The following is a 27,952-nucleotide window of genomic DNA, read 5'->3' on the forward strand; positions in this document are numbered from 1 at the left end:
TACTACATGCAGAGAGTATTAAACCATGTCTTGCAATCCAGACGCCTAATGCATCCTGCGGTGTCTGCGTGACATCTGTTCTGGCTATGATGCAGTATCACCGCCCACTTGTTTAAAAGGATCAGCTACCATGCTGGCGTTCGTATGCGATCACGTGTTGAAAAACCAATACCGGCAATACAGATGTGCTGCCATGGAAACCAAAGAAGTAGTAAAATAGGGAAGCGCCTTTCATTCATCATTTTAGAACAAAGAGAAGACGCAGAGGAATCCCTAGTAAAGGCACTTTTATCTCAGTATATCTAGCGTTTTGGTAGTCACAATTACCGCTTTTATTTCTCTGAAGGTGTTCCCAATCGCTACACCTAAAATGAAGGCGGCTTTTATCGGTCTTATTCTTCTGATACCTTGTTTTGAGTCTCTGGAGGCTAAAGAGGCTCTTTCTTTCACCTACCATCGCTACCCGCAACTGCGGCAAGCACTCGTTGGGGTCTGGCTACAGTGCCCCCAGATCACTCGGCTCTATAGCATTGGCAAGAGCTCCCAAGGCAAACAGCTGCTAGTCATCGAAATCAGCGACCGGCCCGGAGTACACGAACCAGGTAAGAAAACATCTATGAATAATTAAGATAACGGAAAATGTTTTAATTTTGAATGCTGCTTGAGCAAAGGTAAAGTAAGTTTCGAATATTTCGGCATTTCCCAAATTGACTGTTGTTAAGCGAGTTTAACTTTGCGGAAGGTTAAGCATGCATCAGTTATTACTGTAATGTCCGTGACATTTTGTATTAAATCAGTATTACAGTACGTTGTATTTCTACTTTGCAGATTCACAAAAACCTTTTACCTACTCGTTAGACATATTTGTATTATTGTCGTATAATTTTAGCTGGAGCTTTATTCAAGGCGACTCACATTCAAACATTCACTGAACTGGAAAAGTTAATACTATATATCTAAACACATAAGAAAAAACAATTAAGCAAACGCTTGACATTTAATTTGCTTCGCCTAATCCCTAAGGTGCTCACCTATTTAGGTGTACAATTTCATGCAGCATCTCTTTTTCATGCAGGTTCTCTTTCCATACTCATCCTTCTTGATCTCAGTGCTGCCTTTGACACTGTTGACCATAACATCTTGCTTTCTCGTCTCGAGACTGTGTTTGGAGTCTCTGACACTGCCCTCAAATGGTTTAAGTCTTACCTCACTGATCGCTGTCACTTTGTCTCTCTCAATGGGTACAGGTCTGAAATCGGTCTTGTCAAGTCTGGTGTCCCCCAGGGCTCAATACTGGGCCCGTTGCTCTTCAGCATTTACATGTTCCCACTTGGTCAGCTTTTAAGATCACATGGCCTCAGCTTTCATTTTTACGCTGACGATACTCAAATATACATCCATACCAAACCCGACACTGACGTGGCTGTCTCTATTCTATCTAATTGCATCTCTGACATAAAAATTTGGATGACTCAAAACTTCCTTCATATTAACTGTGACAAGACTGAAGTCATGCTTATTGGTACCCCCCATCAACTTCGTAAAGCCAGTCCTGTAACCCTGTCTGTAGATGGCTCTGTACTTGAGCTTCAATCAAAATTGAAAAACCTTGGGGTTATATTCGATTCTGGCTTAACATTCGACCCACATGTACAGCATACTGTCAAAACATCTTTTTTTCACCTTAGAAATATCGCAAGACTACGCCCTATGCTATCATTAACTGTGGCTGAAAAGCTGATCAACATATTTGTATTCTCTCGAATTGACTACTGCAATGCTCTGCTCCCTGGTGTATCTAAATCTACTCTGAACAAGCTGCAGTATGTCCAAAATTCAGCAGCCAGAATCCTGACCAGGTCTAGTACAAGTGTTCACATTACTCCTATCCTGGAGTCCTTGCACTGGCTTCCGGTCAAATTCCGCGTAGACTTTAAAATCCTCATGCTCACCTACAAGGCTTTACATGGCTTGGCACCTCAATACCTGTCTGAACTTTTATCGCCCTACTCCCCACCTCGCAACCTCCGCTCTTCAAATTCTGCCCTCCTTACTGTCCCCCAAGCCCGTCTACATTGTATGGGCGACAGGGCCTTCTCCTGCTATGCCCCCAAGCTCTGGAACTCTTTGCCCAAGGATATTAGTCAACTTCTCTAAACTCCTTCAAATCCAGACTCAAAACCTTCTTCTTCAGAAAAGCCTTTACTTAACTGGTTCCATTCTTCACCCCTCTGCTCTTCTTAATACCATCTTCCACGGTCTCCTCTATTGTTATTGTTGTATTGTTGTAATTAAAATTGTGTTCGGTCTTGTGAAATTTTCTTATTTATTGTTGTAGTCTTCTTATTTATTGTTATTGTCATCCTGTAAAGCGCTTTGAGAAGCCACCTTTAAAGGCGCTATATAAAATAAAGTGTATTATTATTATTATTATTATTATTATTATTATCTCCCTTTTTCAATTACAGTAAATTCGTAGCAGTTAGAATTTGTACAGTATATCACCTAAATGTAAACGTTAAACAACGTTTTGGTTACAGACTTGGGCAACATTTTGTCATCCTTTAAATAAGAAAACATGACCTCTGTATTTTGGAACCACATTTTTTTTTAAGATGCACACATAACAAATAAAACACACTTAAGTGAAAGACTAATTTGAAATTCTTGGGTTCAAAAATGACCACAGTAATAAAATGATTTTCTCAGCGACATCAAGTATATTTATTGATCCCTTTCCTTCAAGTTTTACAACATTGGAAAGTACATAAGAGTCGAACACGGCTAAAACACAAACCTATCCTGGAAGAATGGGAAATAAGAATCTAGGCCTATGATCTATGAAGTAGTAAATGTAGCAGAACACAATAAAAGTTTATGTCCATTTTCTGCTAGACACGCAATTTGAGCAGAAAAAATGTCAGTTTTCCAGTTCATTACCAAGCCCTAACTAAATATTCATGTTGTATCAAGCAGTCCATCACCAAACTGCTGAAAAACGAGAATACAACTGCTAGCGACGAGCATTTTGATATCCTTTCTCGTCCTCTTATGTTGGCTGAGACGGCACAAGTCTTTGCCTCCAACCTTAACAGCCATGAGCAGCTTTTTTAACAACATTTGCAGAAATGTTCTAAATGATAACGTGACACTATACTGACAGGCTTTCAGAAGTGCCGTCAGTACCGTTTTACTGTAAACATTCAGAAAGAGATGCAATTCTATCCCTCCTGGTGAAAAAGACAGAGGAATGACTATGTTAATAATGCACTATGAATCCTTTTGATTGCACCCTCATATACAAAAAAGTTCCAGTAAAGGACACCAAAAGACTGATCTAAAATGATATTTTCTGGCAACTAATAACAGTAATATGCTGTGGTTTAAATATTTATATTTGTCTTTTGCATAACTGCTAAAATATATTGGGGTTTGACTACACTGAAACATAACATTGTCAAATTTTGTACACTCCGTTTTCATCAGTATCCCACAGATTTAATGGCGGAGGATTAGCTGCATATTTTCGCTTTCCTGAGTTTTATCTTTTCAATTTGCAGTTGGAGTTTCTCATTCTCTAGGATGAGCTTTTCTTTCTGAAGCGCCAACACTTCCTTGTGCAGTTCCAGTGTAGCCTTCTGCATCTGAGAGTTCCCATCTTGTGAGAAGTCAAAAAGGGCAGCACCTGCAAGACAAAATGGCAAAAGCACATTTGTAAATGTCAGTGTGGTAGTCATCAGCACAGACTAATCACTGAGTAAACAGGACAGGCACCTTGTTGATTGTCCTTTCGGGAGGGAAGAGGTAAAACGGTTTTCGTTTGGTCTGGAAAAACTAGAAAGGAATGGAGAATTAAAAAGCTTTTACACACTTCAATAACAAGCAAAGCAATAAGATGTAGAAAATGAGGGATGCAGAAATTATTCTCATCCCTCATTTTCTAAATGGCAAGAGTCTGTAGTAGCACTTGACTTTCTCCTCTTTCAGTAGCTGAAATCTCATTGAACTGTACCAACGTAACAATATTACTCATGCACTGTATGCGTTTATTGGCTCTTGAAAGCATCTGACTCAACTGTGTGGAGCAATTAAATGCCATTTGCTCCAAAGGTTTCTTCAAAATGTTGAATGAGGAATTAAAACTGGGCAAAACTGATGAGAGTTTCAATTTCACTGATGCACAATACAAACCTTAAGTTTTAATATAGATTAAGCTCTCAGGCCACTGCACCCAAAATGTTACTTTAATTATTTAGAACGCTGGCTCCTTCATCTGAGGTGATTTACATTCAAGAAAATGTACATGTCTTCCAGAGTTCTAAAACATATGCTAACAATGCTAAAAATAGTTTTACTGTTTTTAATTATACAAATTAGCCATCTGAATCTAAAGTGAAATCAATGTTGCTTTAATAAAGAAATATAAAAATGAACAAACCCAGCATTTTGTATATAAGATGCTAAGAAATATCACTTTGTATGAAATAATTAAAGATTTCCGGCATTGGGATAGTTTATTGAAGCTCCCAAAAGCCCAAACAGAACCTGCACTCTTGATAAAATGTCATACTGAGCATCAAAAGAATCTTAGCACTCTATTAATGCATGTCAGAAGAAAATTAACTCCTACAGCATCTGGAAATTCATTACATGTTTTGGGATAATTTTGATGAATTGACCATTCATAACTAAAGGCGATACAAGATGGATTCTGAATGTTGCACAGGCACTAAATTACCTCACTGGTGAGAGACAGGGCATGGTAATGTGACCTGCTGAATGTGATGCCTGGTGTAAATCAATAAAGAAGAATGCCCAATATGCTTATTAAGAGAACTTTGTGTCATTGATGTGTTAGTAGATGAACTACGACCACACACCTTTGCTTGCTACAGTATCTGTGCCGCAAAAATATCATATCAGTATCTCCAACAAGTAAAGGTGTAAGTAAGTACAAGTAAAGGTAGAAGGGAAATCTGGTTTTGGGTGCAATTCAACAGTCAAAAACAGGTTAGACTAAATTCCTGGTTCACTGAAATTGTATGTGTCTAAAATTGCTGCTTGCCTCTCTTTGGGAATAATGGCAGTTAATATAAAATATTAAATAATACAACAAATAAAAACAGTTTATTTGAAAATTATCCCCCTTTTCCTGGTTTGTCTCTATGAGATCACAGAACAGATGGCATGTTTAGGTCAGTGTTCTAAAGCCACTGTTAGAGAAGAGCTATGTGCAAAAGTAAATTTCCATAAATTAAACAGTGTGAAGTGAATCCAATATAAAAATAAACCACACTAGGGGGAATCATATAATTAATTATGTGTCAGAAAGAAACTAGTTTGTATAATAATGAGCAGTGACTAACATCTAAATGCCTTTTTGGCTCAGCAGAAACATACAGTAACATCTAATTCAGCCCAACTGAAATTATTCTCTAATTGATAAAATTATCCAAAACTGAGCTTAAATTCCTTTATTTATTTAGAAACCAAGAGATTTTGAACTACTGGCTTGTAAAGGCAGAAACATTTATACCTTTTACTGCACCTAAAATATGCATACAATTTGATCCATAAAAAATAATATAATTGGAAGATTCTAAACAAGCACAATAAATACTTAATATTAATTGTGCAGCTGTACACAATCTACCTGTTGCTTTTTTCAGAATATAATTACCCCTTGAAGAACTGTATGGACCTAAGTCTTCTCCCATCAGCTGCTGCTGTGGAAAGTCCATGGGAAATTTCTGAAAAAAACCAAACAGGTTGCTGAATATGGAAAACGGCAACTAAATGGTACGGAATATGAAGATCCTTCACCCGTTTCAGTTACCAAAGGAATTGGATTCAAAAACCATATGAATCACTCGTAATCCTACAGCACGTCTATTCCTGTAGTTGACTGTGAAGTCCTGCACGTGTATGAAACAGCCAGCAAAAGGAATGCAAGTTGGCTTTCTTCAATTCATAGTTTGCCCATTTCTTTCTCTGAAGGCTTGAATTACTGTAGAGAACGTGGTGAGGAACCTTGGATAATACTGAATCATGAACGAATAAGTAGACATACAAAAGCAATTAGAAGCATTGAATTGTAGTATTCAATGCTGAGAACTGTGCCATGTATTTTAATTAAAAGGACTATAATTGTCCATATGCTTTTCTGCCATTTTGAAGAACACTTTACATATGGGCTACAGTAATTAAATGGTCTTTTCTGTCACACAGCCACTCATGACATTCACAACACATTTCGAATGATCCGCAAGGAATTACTGGCAAGTGAAAACTGAATTTAGTCACATGCTTTTCTTTATGGGTAGCTCTTTTCAAGTATCTAGGCCTGTTAAGTATTATGAGGCAGAGCAGTTTTACCCAAAGTCAGTGATAGAAGAAATCATTTCTAAGCATCAGAAACAAGTTAGCAAGATCTCTAAACGTTTTGCAGACTTACAGTTAAGGTTCTTTTTTGTTTCTCTGGCAAAGAATTGGCCACAGAGGACAGGGTCTTTGACAAGTCGGCAGATGAACTTCTCATCAGACTGGAACACGGATCTTCTTTCATGGTCTTCAACACCAGCCATTCCTCCCACCCCTGCTAGACAGTCTGTGATTTATATTCCTTTCACCGTTTTAGCACCAAGAGAGAGGTAGTCTTCATCCAGAAGGTATTCATAGTATCAGCCGTAAGTCTTGCTTCAAAATAGTCGACGACCAAAATCAATATCTTTCTGGCTCAAAAAAGACCCATCTGGAGCAGTTTGGTTCTTCTTTACAATAATTCAGTAAAACTCTAGAAGTACATCTGCACGACTCTATTGTAGGCCATATTCCAGATAATTCCCCCCACCCACGACTACTTTGCCAATAACGTAATTAGTCTAATCCATTTTATGCTCTGAACAGAAAGTAAATATTGTGGGTACATGGTTATAAGTGGCTTGGACAACCCTTCTTTATAATATGGCAGAATACATACAGAACAAGATTGTGTTTTAAAAAGATTTCATGCTAAAAGTTACAGTTACACAAGATATTACCTTATTGTTTTGCCCATACCATACCAACACATACAACACATAATACAGTCACAGAAATGGCATTTTCTTAAACCAAATGATAAACACTACGTTATAATCTTTGCAAAATAAAAAAGTTGAGTTTCGGTGCAGTCCTGAGCATGGAGTAGATTATATTGATAATGAAAATGTGCATAATAGTGGTGGATAACTGGATGTAAGTTACATCTAATGTTGCAGATAAGCAAAATGCCAACCAACTGTAATTCATTTACTATGGAGTGGACATTTCGCTTGCAGTGGACATTAAATAACAAGAAATGTAAAGGCTAAATTTTGTCATGATTGCATTGATGAAACCTACACCCTGGAAATTCATTTATCAAAATATCAGCTGACAATTGCTTATGGATCACCTTAGCTAAAGTGGCACAGTTCACATAGGTCTATGATAATACTGACTCACAAGATGTAATGTAAGCCATTGCAAGTTACAAGATAAAAAGCAGTTCTAACACAGCTCATTCAGTACATGAATAACATACAGTATATGAAATAGCAGCAGGAATAAAAAAAAAACCTAAAATTTGTAAATGAAGCAACTGGCAGTGCTGTTTTCCCGTGAAGTTCTTTTAAATTAGCTTCAGAGTCTGTAAGGGATTAGTCCCATTTTCCATTTTGGAAAAAATTAATGTCTTTTGAAAGACCAGCACCAACACTGCATAACCATAAAGTGTTGCAGTCCATGTATCACATCGTTAAAAATATTATTATAATAGGATAACACTTCTTCTCACATCCACAGATGCAATTAAGCTGTACACAATACCGGAGGGCTGCTTCCTCAAGTCTTCCAAAACAAACTCAGACACTTAGCAGTTAGTTAAAAACAGCTTTGATTGACAGTCTTCAGAACATTAGAAAGATTACAAACAACAGGAGGCCATTTTTGGTAGTTTGCAGTTAATTGATCCAAAGATCTCATCCATCCATTTCTTGAAAGAAGCCAGGGTATCAGCTTCAACAACCGGGCTGGATAGCTTCTTCCAGACTCCCACAGCCTTTTCTCTAAGGTGCCTCCAGTAAGGGCTTTTAAATGCACTTCCACATTGCTTCCGCTTGTGTCTTCCAGTTCATGTTTCACTGTTGATTCTCAAACCCATTGCGTTGGCCTTGCGTCCTTAAAGATTTGAAAAACGGATGCTTGGTCTTTTCTGGACTGAATCCAGAGCAACACTATCATTTCTGTAACGTGGTGACCAAAATGGTACAAAATATTCTAAATGATTTTTATAACAGGTGATGATTTATGTTGTGTTTTAACATAATATACGTTGACTATAAATCCTAATGTTTTGTCCCTTTGTTGCTTCCCCATATTGTGTAGAAGATGCAAATGTGTCAACATAAACACTTCTGCAGCGTCATCAAGCACAGCACTTCTCATTTGTGCGTTAAAATTATTTTCTCAGGTTGCTTCCAGCTTTGTAATCTTACTTGCTTGTCTTTATTATTTAGACTTTTTCTAAAAAAAAAACATTTCTATGGACTTTTAAAAGGGGACCGAGGGATTTACATGTGGTCTTCTGAGGAGTTGTAAGATAATTCCTTTAGTTACTAATCTACTTCAAAGTGAAATCTAACTTACATTATTTGGTTAATAATTCTGCTTCCTACATTGATGTGCCCAACCCATTTTGGACTTTTCCCACTCTAAAATGGCAGATCTACTTCTTGCTCAAACAAGAGTACAAAGTAATTTGCTTAAAAAAATATTCCAAAGTAACACTTTTAAATTGCCATGTGTACAGTATCTCAGAAGATTTTTAAATTCTCCTAAATTAAAAAAAAAAACACAAAAAATGTACTGTATAAAGAAATGCATTGAATGTCATACTGAGGTATTTTTATTCAACTAAACAAAGGTTTAGAGGAAAGGTTTTCCAACCTGATAGCTTCTATGCAAAGAATGTGTTACACAAACAAACATGCCTTTGGACATGCCTATATACAATTATTTCAATACTAAAGTAATTTAATGCACTAGAGTATTCTAGATATCGTAGCTTAAGGCTGGGTTTTGTACAGCAAAAACCACTTTGCTGAAAAACAGTTCCAATTTGATATTTCGGTGATCAGAAAACATCTGGATCAGAGGAGCACCATAAGGTTTTGTTTTTAAAGTACTTCAACTATTGATTTTAAAAGAGACTCTGATAACTACTAGAACAACTGTCTTCTGACAAATTAAGAAATAAACTGAAGACCATTTTGAACAACACTGACCATCAAATAGTGTTTGATTTCCTATTTTAGCCTTATAAAATTACATATAAAACTACAAACAACAACTAAATCAAATGTATGTGATACAATTAGTACAACTAATCAATTAGGCGGCTCAATCTGACATTAAGTTTCTCAATTATTTTATCATAAACCAAAATATATTTTTTAAATTTTCTTCCTTCATTATTTGCTTCAAGAGCAAAAAAGCACAGTCCTCTATCCACCACTAACCTCTGACCGCCCTCTGACCAATAAAAAGAAACGAGAAATGACTTATGTAGGTCTGCAAAAGCAGATTATTTTCACTGGTCCTATGATAAAATTCTCAATTCATTTGCTACGTAGTCATCCAACAGAGGATATTCAAACACTCTTTCACAGTCACTTTCTTCATCCTCATATTCAATAACAAAAGAGTTTCCATCCCCTTTACAATGCAAAACCCTCCCTGGCCACCAGGTCTCGGCACCATCTTCACTACTTATAAACAGGTGCTCTACCTGCTTTCCTAGCAGGTCTTCAGTCCTTACTGGTAACAGCTCCAGGTTGTTCTCTTGAAAGTCCTTCCATAGGTCAAACCACCAGACCATCTGGCATTCATCATAAACGATCTGAAAGGTCTGCGCCCCCTGTTCTTCCCTCACTGCTATAACAGTACCTTTGAACCAGGTTCTTTCTCCATTTTCCACAGTGGCATGTCTAACCCTCTTTCCTAGAAGCTGCTCAGGGCAGCTAACCTTTGGGGTTCTTAACCCCCCCAACCCCATCTTCTTTCTTCCACTGTCTCTGACTTTGGCCTGCAGATAAACAGCCTCTTCCAAAAACCGTTTCTTTTCTTGGGCTATACGCTCAGCTACTGCTGGGGTGTATTCACCTTCAAGGTTTACCTTAACCTTTGCTGGGATCATCTCTGTTAGAGTGACTTCTGCCTGAGCCTCTCCTGCTAGACCCAAGCCTTTATTGGGAGTAAACTTAATTTTCTTCACTGCTGGACTGCTCCCATTGCTTGGAGAGATCGTTAATCTAGATTTTGCCGATGAACTACAGGTCCTTTTTGGAAAACCCTGCTCTACCTTTACTACAGCACTTTTCAAATTGCGCACTAGATGATTAAAGCCAAGTTTTCTCCCAGCTCTGGAAATGTTAAAAATCCCTTGCTCGTTTTTCATGCCCAGGACAAATCTTCTAAACTTGAGCTGAGAAATTACTGCTGCATACCTAGAAGATTCATCTAAAAGTTGTATTTGTTCATCAATCTGTTCTTCGGTTTCCCACAGGCCTCCATATCTGCCCAACTCAGCTGTCAGCTGTTGTTTGAGAGTCATCTCATTTTCTTCACTCGAATCTTTCACTTTTACTTTTTTCCTCTCTGATAAGGCCTTCACCCTAACTTCTTTAATCTTCTGTATTCTCTTACCGAATGTAGCTCTTTGTTCCTTGACAGAACGTCTAGCAATTTCCAGCACTTCCTCTTTCTTTCTGGAATCCAGCTTAGAGAGCCACTCCCAGGTGCGATTCTCTTTGTACATGATCATTCCTTCAAGAGCAATGCCTGTGGCATTTGTCTTGATCCTGATTAATGTGTCAAGCACTCCAAAATCTCTCTCACAGCTCTCGTTAGTTTTAGGAACTGACTGCATTTTCTCAGCCACATCTGGTGACACCTCATCATATCTGCCGTGCTCCAAATGATCAGCTAGCATCTTACAGCATACCTTCACAAAACTAGCAAGAATTAGTTCAACAGCTTGAACAGTCAGCTCATCAAACTCTGGGTCTGAACACTCACAAAGGCTATCAAACACAGCCCCCCTGTGTATTTCTATGTCGTCATATAAACATACCTGCCCTTTGACAAGTCTTGTGCCATCCTTCTGCCAGTCCTTAAGCTTTGAAACTAAGGTTTGGTATCTGTCATTCATTGCCAAAACATGTTCTTTCTTAGACATGACTCTCCAAAGGGGTTCTGTAATGATTTTGGCAACAAGCCCTAGAGCCCTGCACCCAGCCACATATTGAGGAACATTGAGATCTGCATGGACTTCAGCCACTAGGCTGTTGTCATGCTGAAATTCAGCAGTGAACCCCACCAAATCAGGATATAAAAAGTATACCCCTGCTGCATTGTGAAACACAATATTAATTCTATTACCTCTGAAGGGAGACAGTGGCACATAATCCTGTTTATTTTTGCTGGCTAAAAATGTTTTAAAAATAACAGGCTTTCCATATTTTTCACTGCCTTTTTCTTGGACGGCTTTACACACAGTACGTATTAATCTGACTGTTCCACATTCAGAAGTGTCGCTTTTGCTAACTTCTGGCAAGCAGCGAGAACCTACATTAGCATCTCCAAACATCATTTTCTCCCACAGTGCAAGTGTCACATTTGCCTGATGCGCCAACCCATCAATTAAATGCAAACCACAGAAAAGCTCATTCACAAGAGAAAGTTTTGCCTTTTCGGATTCACTGTAATTGACAAACCTTTCAACTATGTTGGGGAGAATTTTTGATCTGTAGTCGGAGAGAATTGTATTGAACTTCTTCTCTGTGTTTGCTCTATCTCCAAAAAGATTTGATATTTTGACAAACACTTCCTTTTCTAAATGGTCAGTTTTATCAATATCTACTCCTGGGCTTCTCACAATGTCTTGGACCATTTCTTTGACCACGTTGAACAGGTCCATTGCAGAACCTGAAGCCTGTTCTCTAAGGCCTATATTTAGACGAGTTCTGTCTTTCAGAAAGATGCCTGCAGTGCTGTACTTGTGTCCAAATTTTGTTGTGCTATCAGTACAAAGCGTGACATCAGTTTCTTTAGAAATTGTTTCTTTTACATGTTGCAATGCTACATGTCTTGCTTCTAATACCATTGTTTTACAAATACTTCCCTTAGGCAGTCTATCTACTTTCATGCCAGCTAGTTTTTCCAACACTGTCCTAACAACCTGAGACACTTTGCTGCAGCTGACACCCATGTTTGCCACTAAATCCATGTAGACTTCCCTCACCGTGTCATTGTACTTCGCTTTTTCATAAGTGGGTATCTTTTTCTGTACTAAATCCTCCAACTCATCCTTGACTTCAGTGTATCTGGCCTGCCAAAAATACACCTCGTCGTTGAGCTTTTGGATTCTCTTTCCAGTCGCGGAACGCAGATGGCTCTTGTTCACCTCCTGTGCCACCTTCTTATTGTAATTTGCTCGCATAGTCTCTTTTTTCTTTTCATATCTGTACTTTTTCACGTTCTTTTCTAGAATGGCGTTTTGGAGCTCCAGCCTTTTTCTTTCCTCCTCCAATTGATCTCTCTCAGCTTCAAATTCTTGTGTCAGCCTCTCTAATTTCTTTTCAAGCACCTGTATCTTGTTATCGCGTCGCTTTATCCTTTTGTTAATATTTCGGACACACAGCCTGGTTAGCTTCGCCTTTGCTTTAGCAAACTTCTTTGTTACCGCCTGGAGTTCCATTTTGGCCTTGTGCAGCAGTAGCTGTCTTTCTTTTCTTTGTTCAAGCAACTGGGCTTTTTGATCTTTTAAAGCCTCACATTTTTCCTTCAGCTTCTCAATAATCTTCCGTTTTTTTACAATGTCTGCCTTCAGGGCTTCAGTCCCCCTCTTGCTTGGCTCTTCTTCCATTTCATCACTACTGCAGCTTTCAATTTCTACGACAATCGATTCCACAGGTGACGCGAGCTGCGGTTTTTGTGGGAGAGGCAGAGAAAAGACCTGCTCCATAAATTCCAGTCTCTCTGAAGCAGAAACGTTGTGTTTCTTCATAATCATTGTTTGAACGCAGCTCGCAACACTACATGAAAAATAGTTTTTCTGTTGCTCACTTTCCAAGCCAAGATCAAAGTTATAGTCTAAAATATTAAAGAGAGACATATTCTTTGGCATGCCTGATTTCCTGACAAATTCATGAATTTCGAGCATAACACCATTGGTGAGCAACTGCTTGTCCACTTTTGGCCTTTCTGCTGCACCTGATTTTATGTTGAGTTCTACTCCTATTTTTTTACAGAGAATGTATGAATCTTTTTGTTTTTCACAGGCAGGAGACATGCTTTTATTTTGCTGTAAAAAATCTGGATTCTTCACTTCTTTTGGGATGGGGTGTACGCTCTCCATATCTCTTGGAGATTTACACACACTGTTTATATTTACAACAGGAGGACAGGAGCCCTTTTGACCTTGGGCAGACAGTGTTCCATGCTGCTGTCCTTGCACAGCAAGCATGCTATACATTTGCTGCTGGACAGCAAAAACAGTCTTACTTTGAGCATTTTGTACGCTGTATGTCTGTCCTTGCACAGTTTGCAAGCTGTATATTTGTCCTTGGACAGGAAGCAAGCCATAGTTCTGTCCTTGGACAGGACCAGCATTGTATATTTTTACTGGGAAAGAGCAAGGTATGATCTTTTGGACTGGGAGAAAACACAAGCTCTGGTTTTGTTGGTGATTAGGAGTAGGGCTGCACTTTTGATATGGCCCAGGAGTTGAGATGGACATTTTTTCGAGGACAAATTTGTTCCCTTGATCCATCTGTTCGGATGCTATACAGGAATTGTCCAACTTCCAGTCACAGTTCAAACGTTTTACAGCAGGGAGAAAGCTGACAATTACTTAAACCCTTTTTGCTTCTAGTTTCAGACCTGTCTCTCTCTATATATATTTTTTTCAATTGGCAATTTTAAAGTATGACCACTAAGCATCCATGAAGGTCTTTCACAATGAATACTACGTGAAAGCATTCTAATGCATTACTTTACCATTACATGTGCGAAATAGTTAAGATGTGATTTTACAGCTAATATGTTAAAATTACAACCGAACATGGCAATTTAAAAGTTTTAACTACAGCTGTTAGTTTTCTGGACATTTCATTTACAAGCAGATTCTTTCAAAGCAAATAATGCAAAAATACACATCATGACGTGCCTCGCAAGTATTCCATGTCTGCTTGACGTTATCTCTTAAAACTCTTTAATAACTACTGTTATACAGATGCCATTTAATTCTTCCTTTACTGTCACCTATTTTCAAAGCGCTGAACTCTCACTACGCATTTAGTAAAATATCCAAAAGACTACACATTGTCTATCGCTACGACTAGACAAGAAGGTAATGTGCGTTACAAAATGTCATGTTAATGAAAAATCCGTAAATTACATTAAGATTTTGAGTAAAAAATACTATACTTCATGAAAGCAAACAGACAATTCTAATAAGCAAACCGTATTTTCCTGTAGCAAAATGCAACTTCATTTTAATGGGCAATCTGTTTCCCAATAGTACTCCGTTAAGCCTACTTATAACAACTGTTCACTCCACTGCTTAATAAAAATGATCTTTTTTTACTATCAGGTATGGTTGTTTGTTTACCTGATTTTCCCTCGGCCCCTACTCCTTCCTAGTCTTTTGGGGGATGCAGTCTCTTGTTTTTTGTGTGTTTTGCTCTTTCGACGGCTGTGCAGTCTTCTTTCTCCTTCAAATGCAATCGGGAGAGGCTATAAGTGTATTTTTTCTTTACAAACAAGACTCTAGCTCTAGCATCATCACGCAATCTCCCCTGAACCGTGAATGGCCAGGAAAGGCAAAGAACGAGGATTTTACTGTGAGCAAGACCAATCAACACCAGCATTTGACTGCTTTCCTCATTCCTGATTGGAGGTTTTGTTGTACATTTCGTCTTGATAAGGTCTGAATAGTTCATAATTGCTACTGCGGAGAAAATCATGAGGCACAACAGAGCCACGCTTTGAGCCTGAAAAAAAAAAAGCTTAATAAGCAATACCTATTGCTTATTGAGGATTGTTTAGCTGTTAGCATTTAAGATATTATCTTCAGCTTTTACAGTTGCATGCCACAGTTATTACTGGAAGGAAAATCTTTGTGTCTGTGATTAACCACTCATATTTAATGTATTTAAAAATGTGCGGAACACTAAGGGGACTGAGGACAGATGATCGATATTTACTCCAGTTTACATATTCACATAGAAAATCGACTGTTCTGTTCATAAAAATAAAATTAGAGAATCACGATGATTTCGATTAAATAAAATCCTTTAACAAGAAATTAAAATAGTACGAGTCTTACATGTACATATTAGTCTATGAGAAAAACACCAGTTGTTTTCGTATAAATGAATCAAATTAGTTTTTCTGTGGTATTTTTAATATTTTTTGTATTTTAATATTTTCACCTGAATCGAATTTTTTGCAAGCGCAAGCACAGGGCTCTTTCTTAATCTGTATACTGGACATAAAAGAAACCGATTACTTACATTTGCAATAGATTCACAAAGTTACTTGGACATGACTTTTTGCAGCAGGTGCATTATCGCTAATTTGAAAATATGACTGATTAATTTACTTATGTTTCTTAGCATTTGTTTTCAACATGTCTGATCAACAGGGGGGCTACTGTCAAAGTCAGAAACTGAGAGAATGTGTGGCTACACTTAGACAAGCTGTGATACAGATTGTAAATGCTGCCTTGTGGGATTCAGTCTCATGTCAGAAAACCTGCACAAAAACCTATCAAGTCCCAGTCTGTCGGGTATGGCAATCAAGGCATAAATGTCACATTTTCATCTGGCAAGAAAACCATTGTTACAAGAGCAGTATGAGAACATACTGTTCATTATCTAGCTGGACATTGTCCATTGTCCAGTTATCACTTCAGGATATGCCCACAGGAAGAGGACCAGGTGGGGTCCCGGGATTAATCATTGCAGGGCAGGCTGTCATGAATCACCCCCTCACAAGTGAAATTCTTTAATCCTGACCAGACCGTCACATAGAACTTCCCTATTCATTGGTCTGTTATAAACATCGCTTAGTGTGTCATTTGGCTCACTGACACCTATAGGGTGGTCTACACAAACTCTGAAGTCATCTCCAAAGAGCATTACACTCTCTCACTTAATTCACCGTCCTCGGCGAAGGGCTATCCCACCCCGCTTCTGACACCAATGTAGCGCTCTCGGGTTCACGTGGGTATGCGCCCTAACCGCTGCCGCCTCAGGTCAGCCCCCCACCATCGGGGACTCGAACCCAGGCCTCTGGCGTCACTCGACAGGGACGCAGCCATTTGAGATAAAGGGAAATCTCCCTTCAGCCCGACAGCTGCGGTCCCTGCTATTCACAGGGAAGGGCGGTGACGTCACCGCGCTGGTAAGCCAGCTCGCACAACCTGCAATGGTGGCCGTATGCGTTACAATAGCAATGCATGATGTACATGGCATGAAGACTTCTTTAGACAACCCGGTCATTTATGTTACTTTCTGTGTGTTTATTTCCCTTATGTTTTTCCATGCTTGACACTGAGGGTCACACGAATGACCAGATAATCAAGACAATGAAAAAAACAAACATTTTATCAACATATAAATCTGTATGTGCTACTGTATTTTTCTATGTATACGTGCATTATAAGAGGGATAACTTTCATTTGATGCTCAGTGTATTTGACAACTCCCCCTCCCCTTATCTCCCACACTGTCATCATGACAGGCAACAGATCATACAGAAAAACTGTAACTTCTGAAGAACGTTTTCCTCCCTCCCGCCTTACCTTTGAATGTTGTAAAAATTATACAGCTACAGTATAAAGCTTAAAAGACTTTCCATTTAAATGTTCATCATTGAAGTACAAGCTGCTTGCTTCTATTTGTGAAGAATGTCTTAGAAATCCGTAGGAATATAATTATTTAAAAAAATGTTAATCTGTTTCAAGTAGAACACAAGAAAGTTTACAAGCAAGAGTAAACCTCTCAGCTGATCTACTGTAGCTGTTTCGGTTCCTAATAGCGAATTAAATCTTTTGTTGAAAGACACCAGGGTACTGGCTTCAACAACTTGGCTGGATCTCTTTATCAGACTCTCACAGGCCTTTGAGCAGACTCTTCCTGTTCTATAGTTTAAATGCACTTCGTTTCTGCTAAGTAGAAGTAGGACATTCAAAGTAGGACATTCCTTTAATAATTCCAGCTGTGTTTCTGGTCACTCTTTTCTGGACTGATTCCAGAGCAGCACTTTTCTCTAATGTGGTGACCAACGTACAGTATACAAGATTTAAAATGATATCTTATAAGTGGGGATGGCATGGAGGTGCAGTGCTCAGCATTGCTGCCTCCCAGCACAGGGGCCCTGAGGTGAATTGGTGGGGTTCTATCTGTGTGGAATTTGCATGTTCTCTCCCTGTTCATGCGGGTTTTCTCCAGGTGCTCCTTCTAAAGACATGCTGGTAGGTCAATTGGCTTATGTAAAAACTGGCCCTTGTGTGAGTGTGTGCCCTGTGATGTACTGGTGCCCCTTCCAGGGTGTATCCTGCCTTGCACCCAGGCTACCCAGGCTCTTAGCCACCGTGACCTCGAATTTGGTAAACAGTTATTAAAAGTGGTGATGATGATGTGATCTTACAAGTGCACAGTGCCATTTTCCTTCATGTTTTATCCCATGCTTAAGGCAAATCTGTCCTCCGCAATTATCTGAAAAGATCACTGTTCCCAGTATTGTGCATTTAAAGTATTTGAATTTCTATTGAGTATATTGTCTGTCCCATTATCATGCACATCACCAATGAATAATTACGTTTCTTCATCCCTAAGAATTATAGGTATTATCTCTCTTTAAAAAAAGCAGAACATAGACTCTTAACTGCTCAGTGTTTATCAATATTCAACTTACCTTTGACAAAAGTTCTAAAATGGACTGTTACTGTTTAGTTAGCAGCTCATTTTTCTGTAAATGAGCTTTATTATCCAGTTTATTATCCAGTTTGCAGATCAATGCATAGTACTTGGCAAGATTATAGTACTAGAAAGCTTGTTACAATTACTCATAAAATTAAATACTAAATAAATAATAAACTGCTAATGGCTGCTAACTGCTGTTTTGTTTCCATTCCTGTCAAGCTCAAGTGCCTCTAGTGATACAGTTCATCAATCCATCCAAATAAATAGATTAGACAGGGTTTTTGGTATTTATGACACTGTTTGTCATGATTTTAATCTTAACTAACTCAAAGAAAAGAATTTGTTCAAATCGTGTGTTGTGCCTGCTTAACAACGTTGATCTCATGTACAATAGGGCTCCATTCTTGTTTCTATTTTTTAGACATTATACAGTATGTTACCATTGGGGAAAGTTGTTGCACTATACATATAGCAAGTTTTCATTTATATTTTAATGAAATATTATGTTCATACAAAGCTTCACATTGATCAAGTAGTCAATGTACCTTATCAACATTATCACACAGCAAGTGTTTTCTATATGCTAGTTGGCTCTCCTTATTCAGCAAATGTCTTAGTTTGATCATTGATGGTTCAGGGACTCAGTTCATGAATTTTCTAGTACAGATCCTTGAATACCATAATGTTGAAAATTCAACCTTATTCATAGAAATTTGACTGTAACTTGTAGAATTTTTCAAAAGCATCAAGCTATATACAACAAGCAGATGTTAATTGCATGCTAAACAAAATTCAGTTATGAAACCTCTCTCAGGTGTGTATGAAGAGATGGCTTTGCAGCCAGAATCTGGTTTTTTGTTTTTTTACTTTTCTGTAAAAAATGACCCTGTATTAATTCCTTTGTAGCTTACACACTGATTCAGCTCCTCACAAAGCTCTTCATATCTAGCAATACTGTGTTATATTAAACTGATGGATTTCTAGAAAACATAATAAATAAATAAATAAATAAATAAATAAATAAATAAATAATATTTAAATCTTGTCTAAACTTAAATTGTCACAGAATACTGTATTATATTATTGGTATACAGGATCTACTCATACTTCATGGTTAATTAATTTTTACATCTGTACATCTGTAACAATCTATAGGGGAATATATGTTTTGTTCTTCATTTGATATTGCTTCCCATCCAGCTGTTTGGTAAATGAAGCTGGAATTTGGTAAATTAGTTTTAGTGGAATTGGTAAAGTTTTAGTGGAATTGTAGTATTCAGATTTCTGAATATGAACAAGTAGGAAGAAGTGTGGGTGGATGGAGTTACAGGTAACTATATTGGTGGGTGGATTACTGTTATCATATCACATTTTTTACCTGTTTGTGTGACAAAATCTTTGCATTTACAGTATGTGTTTCATCCAGTACCCTTTACAAGAAGTCATTGTCAGGAGAAGATCTGATTCTTTTGTTTGCCTGAGCTGTAAAAGCAATCATCCATGTAACCTATGGAAAGAGCAGAGTGGTTTTCTTCTCCTGCTGCATCCAAAGTCTATTTTTAGCCTGTGAAAGGACTGTGGAGTGTGTTGACAGTGGGAGTCCTCCTTTGTGCCCATGAGATCAGTGCTGTTACCATAGTAATAAAGATTCATGACGTCCCTCCAGTCAAAATCTGTTTTTCTAGCTTCTTCTCCAGGGGAGGAGAATGCATCTTTGGAAAAGGAAATAGGATCAATTGTTCCAATTAAGACAAAACAGGAATGATGTGAAAGGCAAATAAAAATAAAACATGGTAAACAGGTGAAACAAATTTGATGCCAGTATTTTTTCTGTACTCATCCCACTTTGTTGAAGCTTTAAAAGTAGATCTTTAACCTACCTTGTATTACTCACATTTATCATTTTTTGTCTTCCTTGTGTGCTGCAGATCATAATCACATTCTGAATGTCTCTTTGCCCTTACAAGGTATTTAAATGTAGCCTCTAAAAGGTGTGTTAAAGCAGAATGAGATCTCACAGGAGAGAATATCACTGCTGACCTAATGGATTCAATGCACACATGTGCACCTGTGGCTCTAGGTACTGCTGCTGCACAACTCTCAACCTTGAAACCTAATTTAAGCAGCTTTCCTGCTTAATTAACATAATTAACATGCGTGTCATCCAAAAACTGTAACTCGTGAGCCAAAAAAAGATAACTTGTAGTAGAAAAACATGTTATATTGATTGCTCTTTTCATATGTAGTTTTTTTATCTTGTTTTTTTTTCATATGCCAGATTTTTGGGTGATTATTATTCTTGTCATGAATAACATGAGTTTTCTCCGTTGTATGTGTTTATGTTTGCTTTCTGTTTAAATGGAAGATAATTGATTCTCTGCACTGCTCAAATAAAGAGCTGATTTCTGGGATATGCATCTTAAATAACACATGGGCCATTTTCTGGGTCATTAGGTTTAAGTAGAGTCCTAATAAATGCATTGAATGCAAACGCAGTATTATCTACACTGTTGCTCACATTTATTAAGTCCATGGCTAAGATGTTGAGAGAGGGGAAATAAATGCTATTAATACCTGGGATATTTGTGTTTAGAATTCGCTTGTTTTAGAGCCGAACACTAAAGTGTTTCTTTAATAATTCTGTAGGAAAATAAGACTTCTTCACTATACTAAAAACATGAGTACAGAAAGAGTTATTGTTCACAAATGCCTGAAAATCAATGCCCATTTGAATGCTGCTGTATGAATGATTTCAACTATACCATTCCACATACACACTTGATTTACAGTAAGCACAGAAATACCTAAGTCTGGAAACAATGCACCTCTTTACTCTTGAACCATCTGTGGTGATAGCACACAAAGGTAAGCTAATGCCATATTAGGTGGCTGATATAGTATTATTTTCTATCCTAAGTCTAATCTTGATTATTTTATTTCATTTGCTAGCTTTCCCCAACCAGGCATGACCACTCAAATTCTTTACTCTCATTTTTTTTAGGAGAGCCAGAGATGAAACTTGTGGGCAACATGCACGGCAATGAAGCTGTTGGTCGGGAGCTGCTTGTGTATTTATCGCAATACCTGTGCGATGAGTACCAACGAGGGAACAACACCATCCTCAACTTAATTCAGAGCACACGCATTCACATTCTCCCTTCCATGAACCCTGATGGCTTTGAGCTGGCAGCCTCTCAGGTCAGTCTTGTGATCTTCTGACTAAGGTAGTTCATTCCATATCTTCCAAACATGCATTTTGACTAGTTAGCAAAATCTGTGGTACAAGTGATACAGACTACATTTTTTTACATTTAAAACCAAACCTAAATCTAATGGCAAAGCAATAATGTAATTCTCATTTTTTTATGTTATAATGCTTGAAGGCTTCTGCACTTCAAATACTTGTTTTCCCTGTGCACCAAGGTCTTTTAACTCTGCTAGCCTACAAAAGCTTTTTGGATTTTTCCCCTTTTGTTAATCTCTAGTGCATCCAAGGGAAAACCACCATAATCATGTCAAATGAATGTTAAAGCTCTGAAATTGACAGCTATTGAAACTTTGACAGATTTTATGTTACAGACATTTCAATTTAAAGAAAGCCTTGCAACACAGCTATACACTTTAAGACTGCAGCTTAAGTAAACAAATAATTCATGCCTTCATGTATATAGAGAGGCAGTGTGAAGGACTGGCTTCTAGGAAGAGCCAATGGCCAGGGCATCGACCTCAACCGTAATTTCCCTGACCTGGACAAGATAGCCTATCTGAACGAGCGCTCAGGAGGCCCTAATCACCATCTTCTCCAGGACATCAAGAACCGTGTGAAAGAGAACAGCAAGGTACTTCCTATTTTGCTGTTTCATGTCACTGGCATAGTACATCAAATTAGTAATACAAATTGAATTAATTTTTCTCTATGGAAAAAAAAAACAATTGCAGTTTTCTGCTGCATTTTTTTCCATCTTAAATTCACACTTATCTGAATGGAATTGTGACTAACCATGTGACTTAACTGTATCAGTAAACAAGCGATCCACTAGGCCCGGTTCAGTAAACTTTCCAGACTGGTTTGCATTCTTTGCTCAGGTTGAGCAGTTCTGCCTTTACTTAAGATGGTAATTTCTAATGCTTACTTGTATTTCTCTTCCTGGCACAAACACAGACATCAACAGGAAAGAAATTTGCAAATGTTATTGATAGGAGACTTTTAAACTTAAGAACCTCAATTACAAAATGAAAAGCTCATCAATGTTTATGTTGATGTTTTTGCTTTTCATGCTTTTTTTCTTCAGTATAATTACATCTATCTCTGCTCTCTCTTCTTCAACGCTTGAGCTGAGTGGGAAGTATCAAAGTCTCCACCCACTCCTGCAGTATGCTTTACATGAGTCAAGCACTGGCTTGTAAGTGTTTTAACAACTGGCAGCTTTCACTACAGCTTTGTATTCCCCTTATGGTGTGTGGTGTGTTAGTACAAAACCAAAATATTCCATCGAGATTACCCAGAAGCATATGCAAACAGTAAAGCCAATTTATGCCAGACTACTGTGAAGATGACTGTGAGAGACATTCCAGTATTTCAGCACACAGGGAGTGAAAGCAAGCATACAAATACTGTATCCTGCAGGTGTTAAACTCTAAATACTTTGTTAATATTAATCTGTCTACATCTCAATTTGCAGCTGGCCCCAGAGACTAAGGCTGTCATCAAGTGGATAATGCAAATTCCATTTGTTATGTCAGCTAATCTCCATGGTGGAGACATTGTTGCTAACTATCCCTATGATGAGACAAGAACAGGTAACAGTAAATGTTGCTAAAATATATGCAATACAACGATTTTGTAAGACAGAAGAGCTGTTTTGCCCAAATGTAGAGGTATTGATAAAAGTTTAAACGCACAACGTGTGTAGTATATTTCTTAATGAGCAATATTCTAAAGGCTTGATTTTTTTGTCGATGGATTATACCATGCTTAAGGTAAGAGTTTCCCAACTGATGGGCTGCAGTGCAATGCCTTCATGCCTTAACAAGTGTGCCTCAGAATTTTAAAAATGTCACATTTAAGAAAATGTAAAAAATATGTGAATTAACTAATCGATTGTGGAGTGAGTTCAATTTTCAAGGACCATGCCCTTCAAGGTAGACTGAGATTCAACATCAAAATAAGTTGTTTTTATTCATTCTGTGGTTGTGATACACCTTGTTTTCTGTCAAAACACGCAGGCGTGGATAAGCAGTACACCCCGTGTCCTGACGATGCCATGTTCAAAAGCCTGGCTCATGCCTATGCTTCACACAACCCCGTCATGTCAAACCCCCACAGACGCCCTTGTGACATGGAGGGAGATGATGGGTTTATAAACGGAACGACCAACGGGGCAGCCTGGTATAGTGTCCCTGGAGGTATGGCTGCTGAAAGCCAGCAGACTAGCTGAAATGAAAGGAAGTGACTTCCTCTAGCTTTCTGTGGCATATAACTGGTGGCAATTTACTCTTTTCAAAGTAACTCCCTTTGCTTATCTTTACAGGGCTGAGTTGTATTACTGTTAAAATCTACAATCATTTTGGGGATTTTCTGTATTTCAGAAATTTCCTGAGGTTGCGGTTACATGGGACAAAGATTCATTTTAATATTACTGCGTAACTAATGTGCGTAACTCACAAAATCTTGATATGGACATCAACAAATCAGCCTTAAAGTCAAAATGTGCAGCTTCTCCACAATTTTGTTCTCTCACAGGTATGCAGGATTTTAACTACCTCAGCACTAACTGCTTTGAGATAACGGTTGAGCTGAGCTGTGAAAAGTTCCCCCCTGCGTCACATTTAAGGAAGTACTGGCTTGATAACAAGGCCTCACTCATTAACTACATTCAGCAGGTAATGAATAAATTCTCATTTGTCATACATATTGTTTGACACAGGAATTCGGAGAACTGTTCTAATACCATGCTGGTTCACCTCCAGAAGTGATTACAGTTACAACACATTGCTGCATTGATTCCTCTAGATATTCAGAGATATCCTTTGAGATATAGGTCCATTTAACCAAACAGTAGGTGGTATATCTATGCACGAAACCCTGGTAATGGTATGGTAGCCTTTTGCAACCTGAAAGGCTTAATTTGCTACAGTTTATGTAGCACAATGTGGGTCATTCATCCTTATCTGGTCAAGCGTGACTCCAATGCTGCATACATTTTGTGATATTTACTTAGGGCTGTGGAGTATCAATACTTAAAGCCTTCACAACCTCAAAAAATCATCATGTCAACTAGCAGAATGAATCTTACTGAAAAAAAAAATAAAAAGGAAAATTATTTTTCATTTTCCTTGGAAATCTGTCAGAAGTGATAATATTTCCGTGTGAGAGTTTACTTTGAGTTTAATGTTTCAGGTTCACCGAGGGATCAAAGGATTTGTTACTGACAGTGAGGGAAATCCAATAGCAAATGCAACAATTTCAGTCAAAGGCATCAACCACGACATCACTACAGGTTTGCCACTTTCTTTTCAACCACAAAATAATTGGAAACGGTTCTGTGTCTTCGCACTTTTCACTCCGAAGTGCAGTTGGCAGAATTTTTTTCTCCAAGAAGAAAAGTTGTCCTAAATTTCACAAAGCTAGCTTACAGTAAATCAACTATCCAATCTTTGACTCTTCAGAACTAAGAAAAGGGAATCGTACAGAAATGCAAAAATAAGAAATTACAAAAATGTAGAGATGTACACTTCCCTAAATAGGTCTGGAGTCCTTACCTTCATAGTCCTGCTGTTCTAATGCAGTGTTCTTAGGGGACTGCAATTTATTTTTATAATGTAACCAAATCTGGTCCCAATATTTCTAATCTGTTCCCATTAGAACATCAGGGCATAGTGTGAATGATCACCTCAGAGTAATAATAATTATAATAATTGCTTACACTTATATATTTCTGGACACTCCACTCAAAGCACTTTACAGGTAATGGGGACTCCCCTCCACCACCACCAATGTGCAGCATCCACCTGTGTATCCTATGATATGTCTAGATGGATTCTTGATACAGACTGATTTCAATTCCCTGTCTGGAACAAAAGTAAATGGTAGACTTTATGGCCTTGGTACAATATCTGAGTGTCTAAGAACTGAGATGAACTCGTACCCTTTTCAACTCTTCACCAGCTGAGGATGGAGACTACTGGAGGCTTCTGGTACCAGGGGAGTATCAAGTCACAGCTTCTTCTCCATCTTATGAAAGTGTCACCAGGAAAGTGATCGTCCCACATAATCCTGCACAGAAGGTAATAGGGATTCAAGGGATGCTTTTTATGTTTGCTTTAAATGTTTATAAAACAACACAAAATCATAGTTCTCTTCTTTCTATTCTGGGATTGAATAATATTATTTTATATTGCAAATATTTTTGCCCAAAACACTTCACAGTAGCATCTCTTACCAGTTTCCTCCTTGTCCAGCAGCAAAGTTTGAAGAGACACTATTTTTAATACATTTCTCCTGACACATACTGTACCTTTATACAACTTTATCCCTCACTTGCTCTGAAAGCTCCTTGGGCTTCATAGTTGATTCTTTGCAGAGAAAATTGTAATTTTTCTATAACCATGTGAATCACTACTATTTCACACAGAGGCCATTCGATAACTCTGTGACTCCAAATTTTGGCCACCTCGACTAATGTAGGTTTGTCATACTTTCACTCACAAGTGTCCAGTTTCAGCAGTAGTGTTTCATTAAAAATATTAACTTCTAGAAAGTGTATACATCATTTGTAATTAACAAATTGGATGGGGATGAATACTTTTGCAAGGTGTTGTACATGGTTTTAATAATTAAATAAAATATATTGAGTTAATAGATATTTTTCCCCACATCTAACTAAAAAACAAGTAAAAAAGCTAAAAGATTGTGTTCAACTATGATATATCAGAAAAAGAAAATTATTTACAAATTAACATGTCCCTGTCTTACTCACAGTTGCATTTAAACATTTTAACATAATTTTAAGAAAACATTTGCTGCCAAGCACATTTCCCAATCATTCATTCATTCAATTTATAAATTAGGTTATATTGAAAACCATAAATAGAAAAGAATTTACACAATTTCAAAACAAACACAACACAGCTGAAATATTGTGTTTCATTTCTTTTCTTTTCAGTGTGGAATAAGGCTTTACCTATTCCTTTGCTCGCTTCTCTTAATGTCAGCTTGTTTCTATTAGCTGTAATTTGTAAGTATGTTTGTGATTTTTAATAGGTGGACTTCAGATTGAAGGCACTGCAGCAGAAGAACAATGAAGAACAGCAGGAACTGGAGAGATGGTGGAAAATGATGTCAGAAACATTGAACTTCTGAACAGTCATGGTTATTTCAGCCATTTTAATCTGTTGCTTTCTTCTTTTCAGACAAGTAAGGGGGTACTGGTGAATCTTTGTTCTTGTAAATCATTGGCTTTTTCTCATGAAACATTTCAGTCTGATTCTCTCTTCTTTGGTATGCACGGACTCCATGAAACAAACCCAAGCAAAAATGTTCAAGTTTGGTTTCCCCAAATTATCCATTCTTATAATACACAGTGTTTCTCTTTTATAGTTTTCAGGAAGTAAAACTGAAAAACAAAATCTGAAAACAGATTCAGCTGTTCATGTTTGCTGTAAGATGTTAAAAGTATACTGATGAAAAAAAAGAAACGCAACATTTTCTGGAATGAGAATACTATAGTTATAGGTGGTGTACTTTCACAAAAAGTTGTCGATTTGTTTTAAGCCCTCTGACCAGCAATAAAGATTGTGCAGTGAGGCATTGCAAGTTGCCGATCACATGAAAGCTCATTAGGTGCACTTTTACCCAACGAGGTCCAGGTGGAACAATGCCCGACCAGGTCACCTTTAAAAAGGCCTTAATTCAAAGCTCTAGGTCACTGCAAAAAAAGGCCACACTTAGTTTTCTGTGCATTCCATAATTCCTCGAATGTCACCAGAAGCAAGGGAGAGGACTATTGGCATGCCAGCATTGCCAGACACTACAGAGTAGGCTGCTCCACTGTGTCCCGACTGCAGAGAAGGTTTCAGCAGATCGGCAGGACAGATGACCATCCAAGATCCGGTCGCCCTCAAGTGACCACAGCAGAGCAGGACCGACATATCAGACTGGTTCATCTGAGAGATCGTTTCAGGTCTGCCACCCATACTGCTGCTGAAATTGCCGGCAGATACAATGCCCGGATCAGTGACAGGACAGTGAGGCTCCATGCTGCTGGCCTTAGAGCAGGGCGACCTGTCAGAGGCCCTCTGCTCACACCTCCTAGACGTCACACCCGACTGGCCTGGGCCAGACAGAGGCTGTGATGGACTCATCAGTGGCATCAGGTCCTCTTCACGGATGAGTCACTCTTCAGCCTCTTCCACACAGATGGGAGGACCAGAGGGAGGAGGAGGAGGTGTTGAGTTTCTTTTTTCCATGAGTATACTGTATATACATATATTTTATAAATACAAGCAGAACACTGGTATCTATTGTACTAAGAAATTGTTTTTCAGCATCTTAAGTCCTCTTGAATTAAATAATGCTTTGTACTTCTAAGCAAAAAAATAATATAAAGTCAGTTTTTTGAGAGACTTTTTGATTATTTCCCTTAAGCGCTTTAATTGTATCTCATATTGTACAACATATACTGGTGCTGGTAACATCTGAGTCAAAATGGCAAAGCTATGTTTGCCACTATGAGCTACAAACCGTGATAAAAACAGGATTCTAACAAATCCATATGCCTAAAATAATCAAAGCTCAGATGATAAGAATGGATCATTCTGTTACAAAAAGATACAATAGGTAATTTCAGTGGGAAGGAGGTTACATCCATCAGTGAAAGATTTGTCATGTTTAAATTGGAAACGCCCTTGCATTTAACCTTTTTTAATGGCTGAAAATTATG

General features: G+C 38.0%; 2 protein-coding genes across 11 annotated transcripts; one reads left to right on the forward strand and one right to left on the reverse strand.

Annotated features, from left to right (window-relative positions):
* On the forward strand, positions 1–27,019 carry LOC148661584 (carboxypeptidase E-like). The gene is made up of 9 exons (XM_088635506.1): positions 1–602; positions 21,013–21,209; positions 21,683–21,850; positions 22,694–22,811; positions 23,238–23,417; positions 23,755–23,894; positions 24,412–24,511; positions 25,180–25,298; positions 26,275–27,019. Exons 1-9 carry the CDS (start codon positions 371–373, stop codon positions 26,371–26,373), a joined length of 1,353 nt encoding a protein of 450 aa, XP_088491632.1. The 5' UTR covers positions 1–370; the 3' UTR covers positions 26,374–27,019.
* On the reverse strand, positions 2,701–14,910 carry LOC148661585 (uncharacterized). Of its 10 annotated transcripts, none has more exons than XR_015939573.1 (4): positions 14,693–14,910; positions 5,654–5,750; positions 3,775–3,834; positions 2,701–3,685 (listed from the first exon to the last, which is right to left on the reverse strand). XR_015939573.1 is itself a non-coding variant. In XM_088635502.1 (4 exons), the coding sequence occupies exons 1-4, from the start codon at positions 6,563–6,565 to the stop codon at positions 3,513–3,515; spliced, it is 441 nt and encodes a 146-aa protein (XP_088491628.1). In that variant the 5' UTR covers positions 6,566–9,610; the 3' UTR covers positions 2,701–3,512. The 10 variants fall into 10 exon arrangements, 4 of the variants coding, with proteins under 4 accessions (XP_088491628.1, XP_088491629.1, XP_088491631.1 ...); XR_015939572.1 differs by having other exon boundaries at positions 5,681–5,750; positions 14,693–14,909; XR_015939568.1 differs by lacking the exon at positions 14,693–14,910 and adding an exon at positions 6,455–14,686 and having other exon boundaries at positions 5,681–5,750.
* Positions 27,020–27,952: the final 933 nt, after the last annotated feature.

Source organism: Lepisosteus platostomus, chromosome 6 (genome assembly GCF_059453375.1).
Source record: "Lepisosteus platostomus isolate fLepPlt1 chromosome 6, fLepPlt1.hap1, whole genome shotgun sequence".
Classification (NCBI taxonomy): Eukaryota; Metazoa; Chordata; class Actinopteri; order Semionotiformes; family Lepisosteidae; genus Lepisosteus; species Lepisosteus platostomus.

Coding starts and splice junctions, on each gene's coding strand:
- LOC148661584 (XM_088635506.1), top strand. CDS start 371: ATGAAGGCGGCTTTTATCGGTCTTATTCTTCTGATACCTTGTTTTGAG. Junction 22,812..23,237: donor CTATGATGAGACAAGAACAG/GTAACAGTAAAT, acceptor CAAAACACGCAG/GCGTGGATAAGCAGTACACC. Junction 25,299..26,274: donor CACATAATCCTGCACAGAAG/GTAATAGGGATT, acceptor GATTTTTAATAG/GTGGACTTCAGATTGAAGGC.
- LOC148661585 (XM_088635502.1), bottom strand. CDS start 6,565: ATGAAAGAAGATCCGTGTTCCAGTCTGATGAGAAGTTCATCTGCCGAC. Junction 5,751..6,454: donor AACAAAAAAGAACCTTAACT/GTAAGTCTGCAA, acceptor GGTTTTTTTCAG/AAATTTCCCATGGACTTTCC. Junction 3,686..3,774: donor CCGAAAGGACAATCAACAAG/GTGCCTGTCCTG, acceptor TTTGTCTTGCAG/GTGCTGCCCTTTTTGACTTC.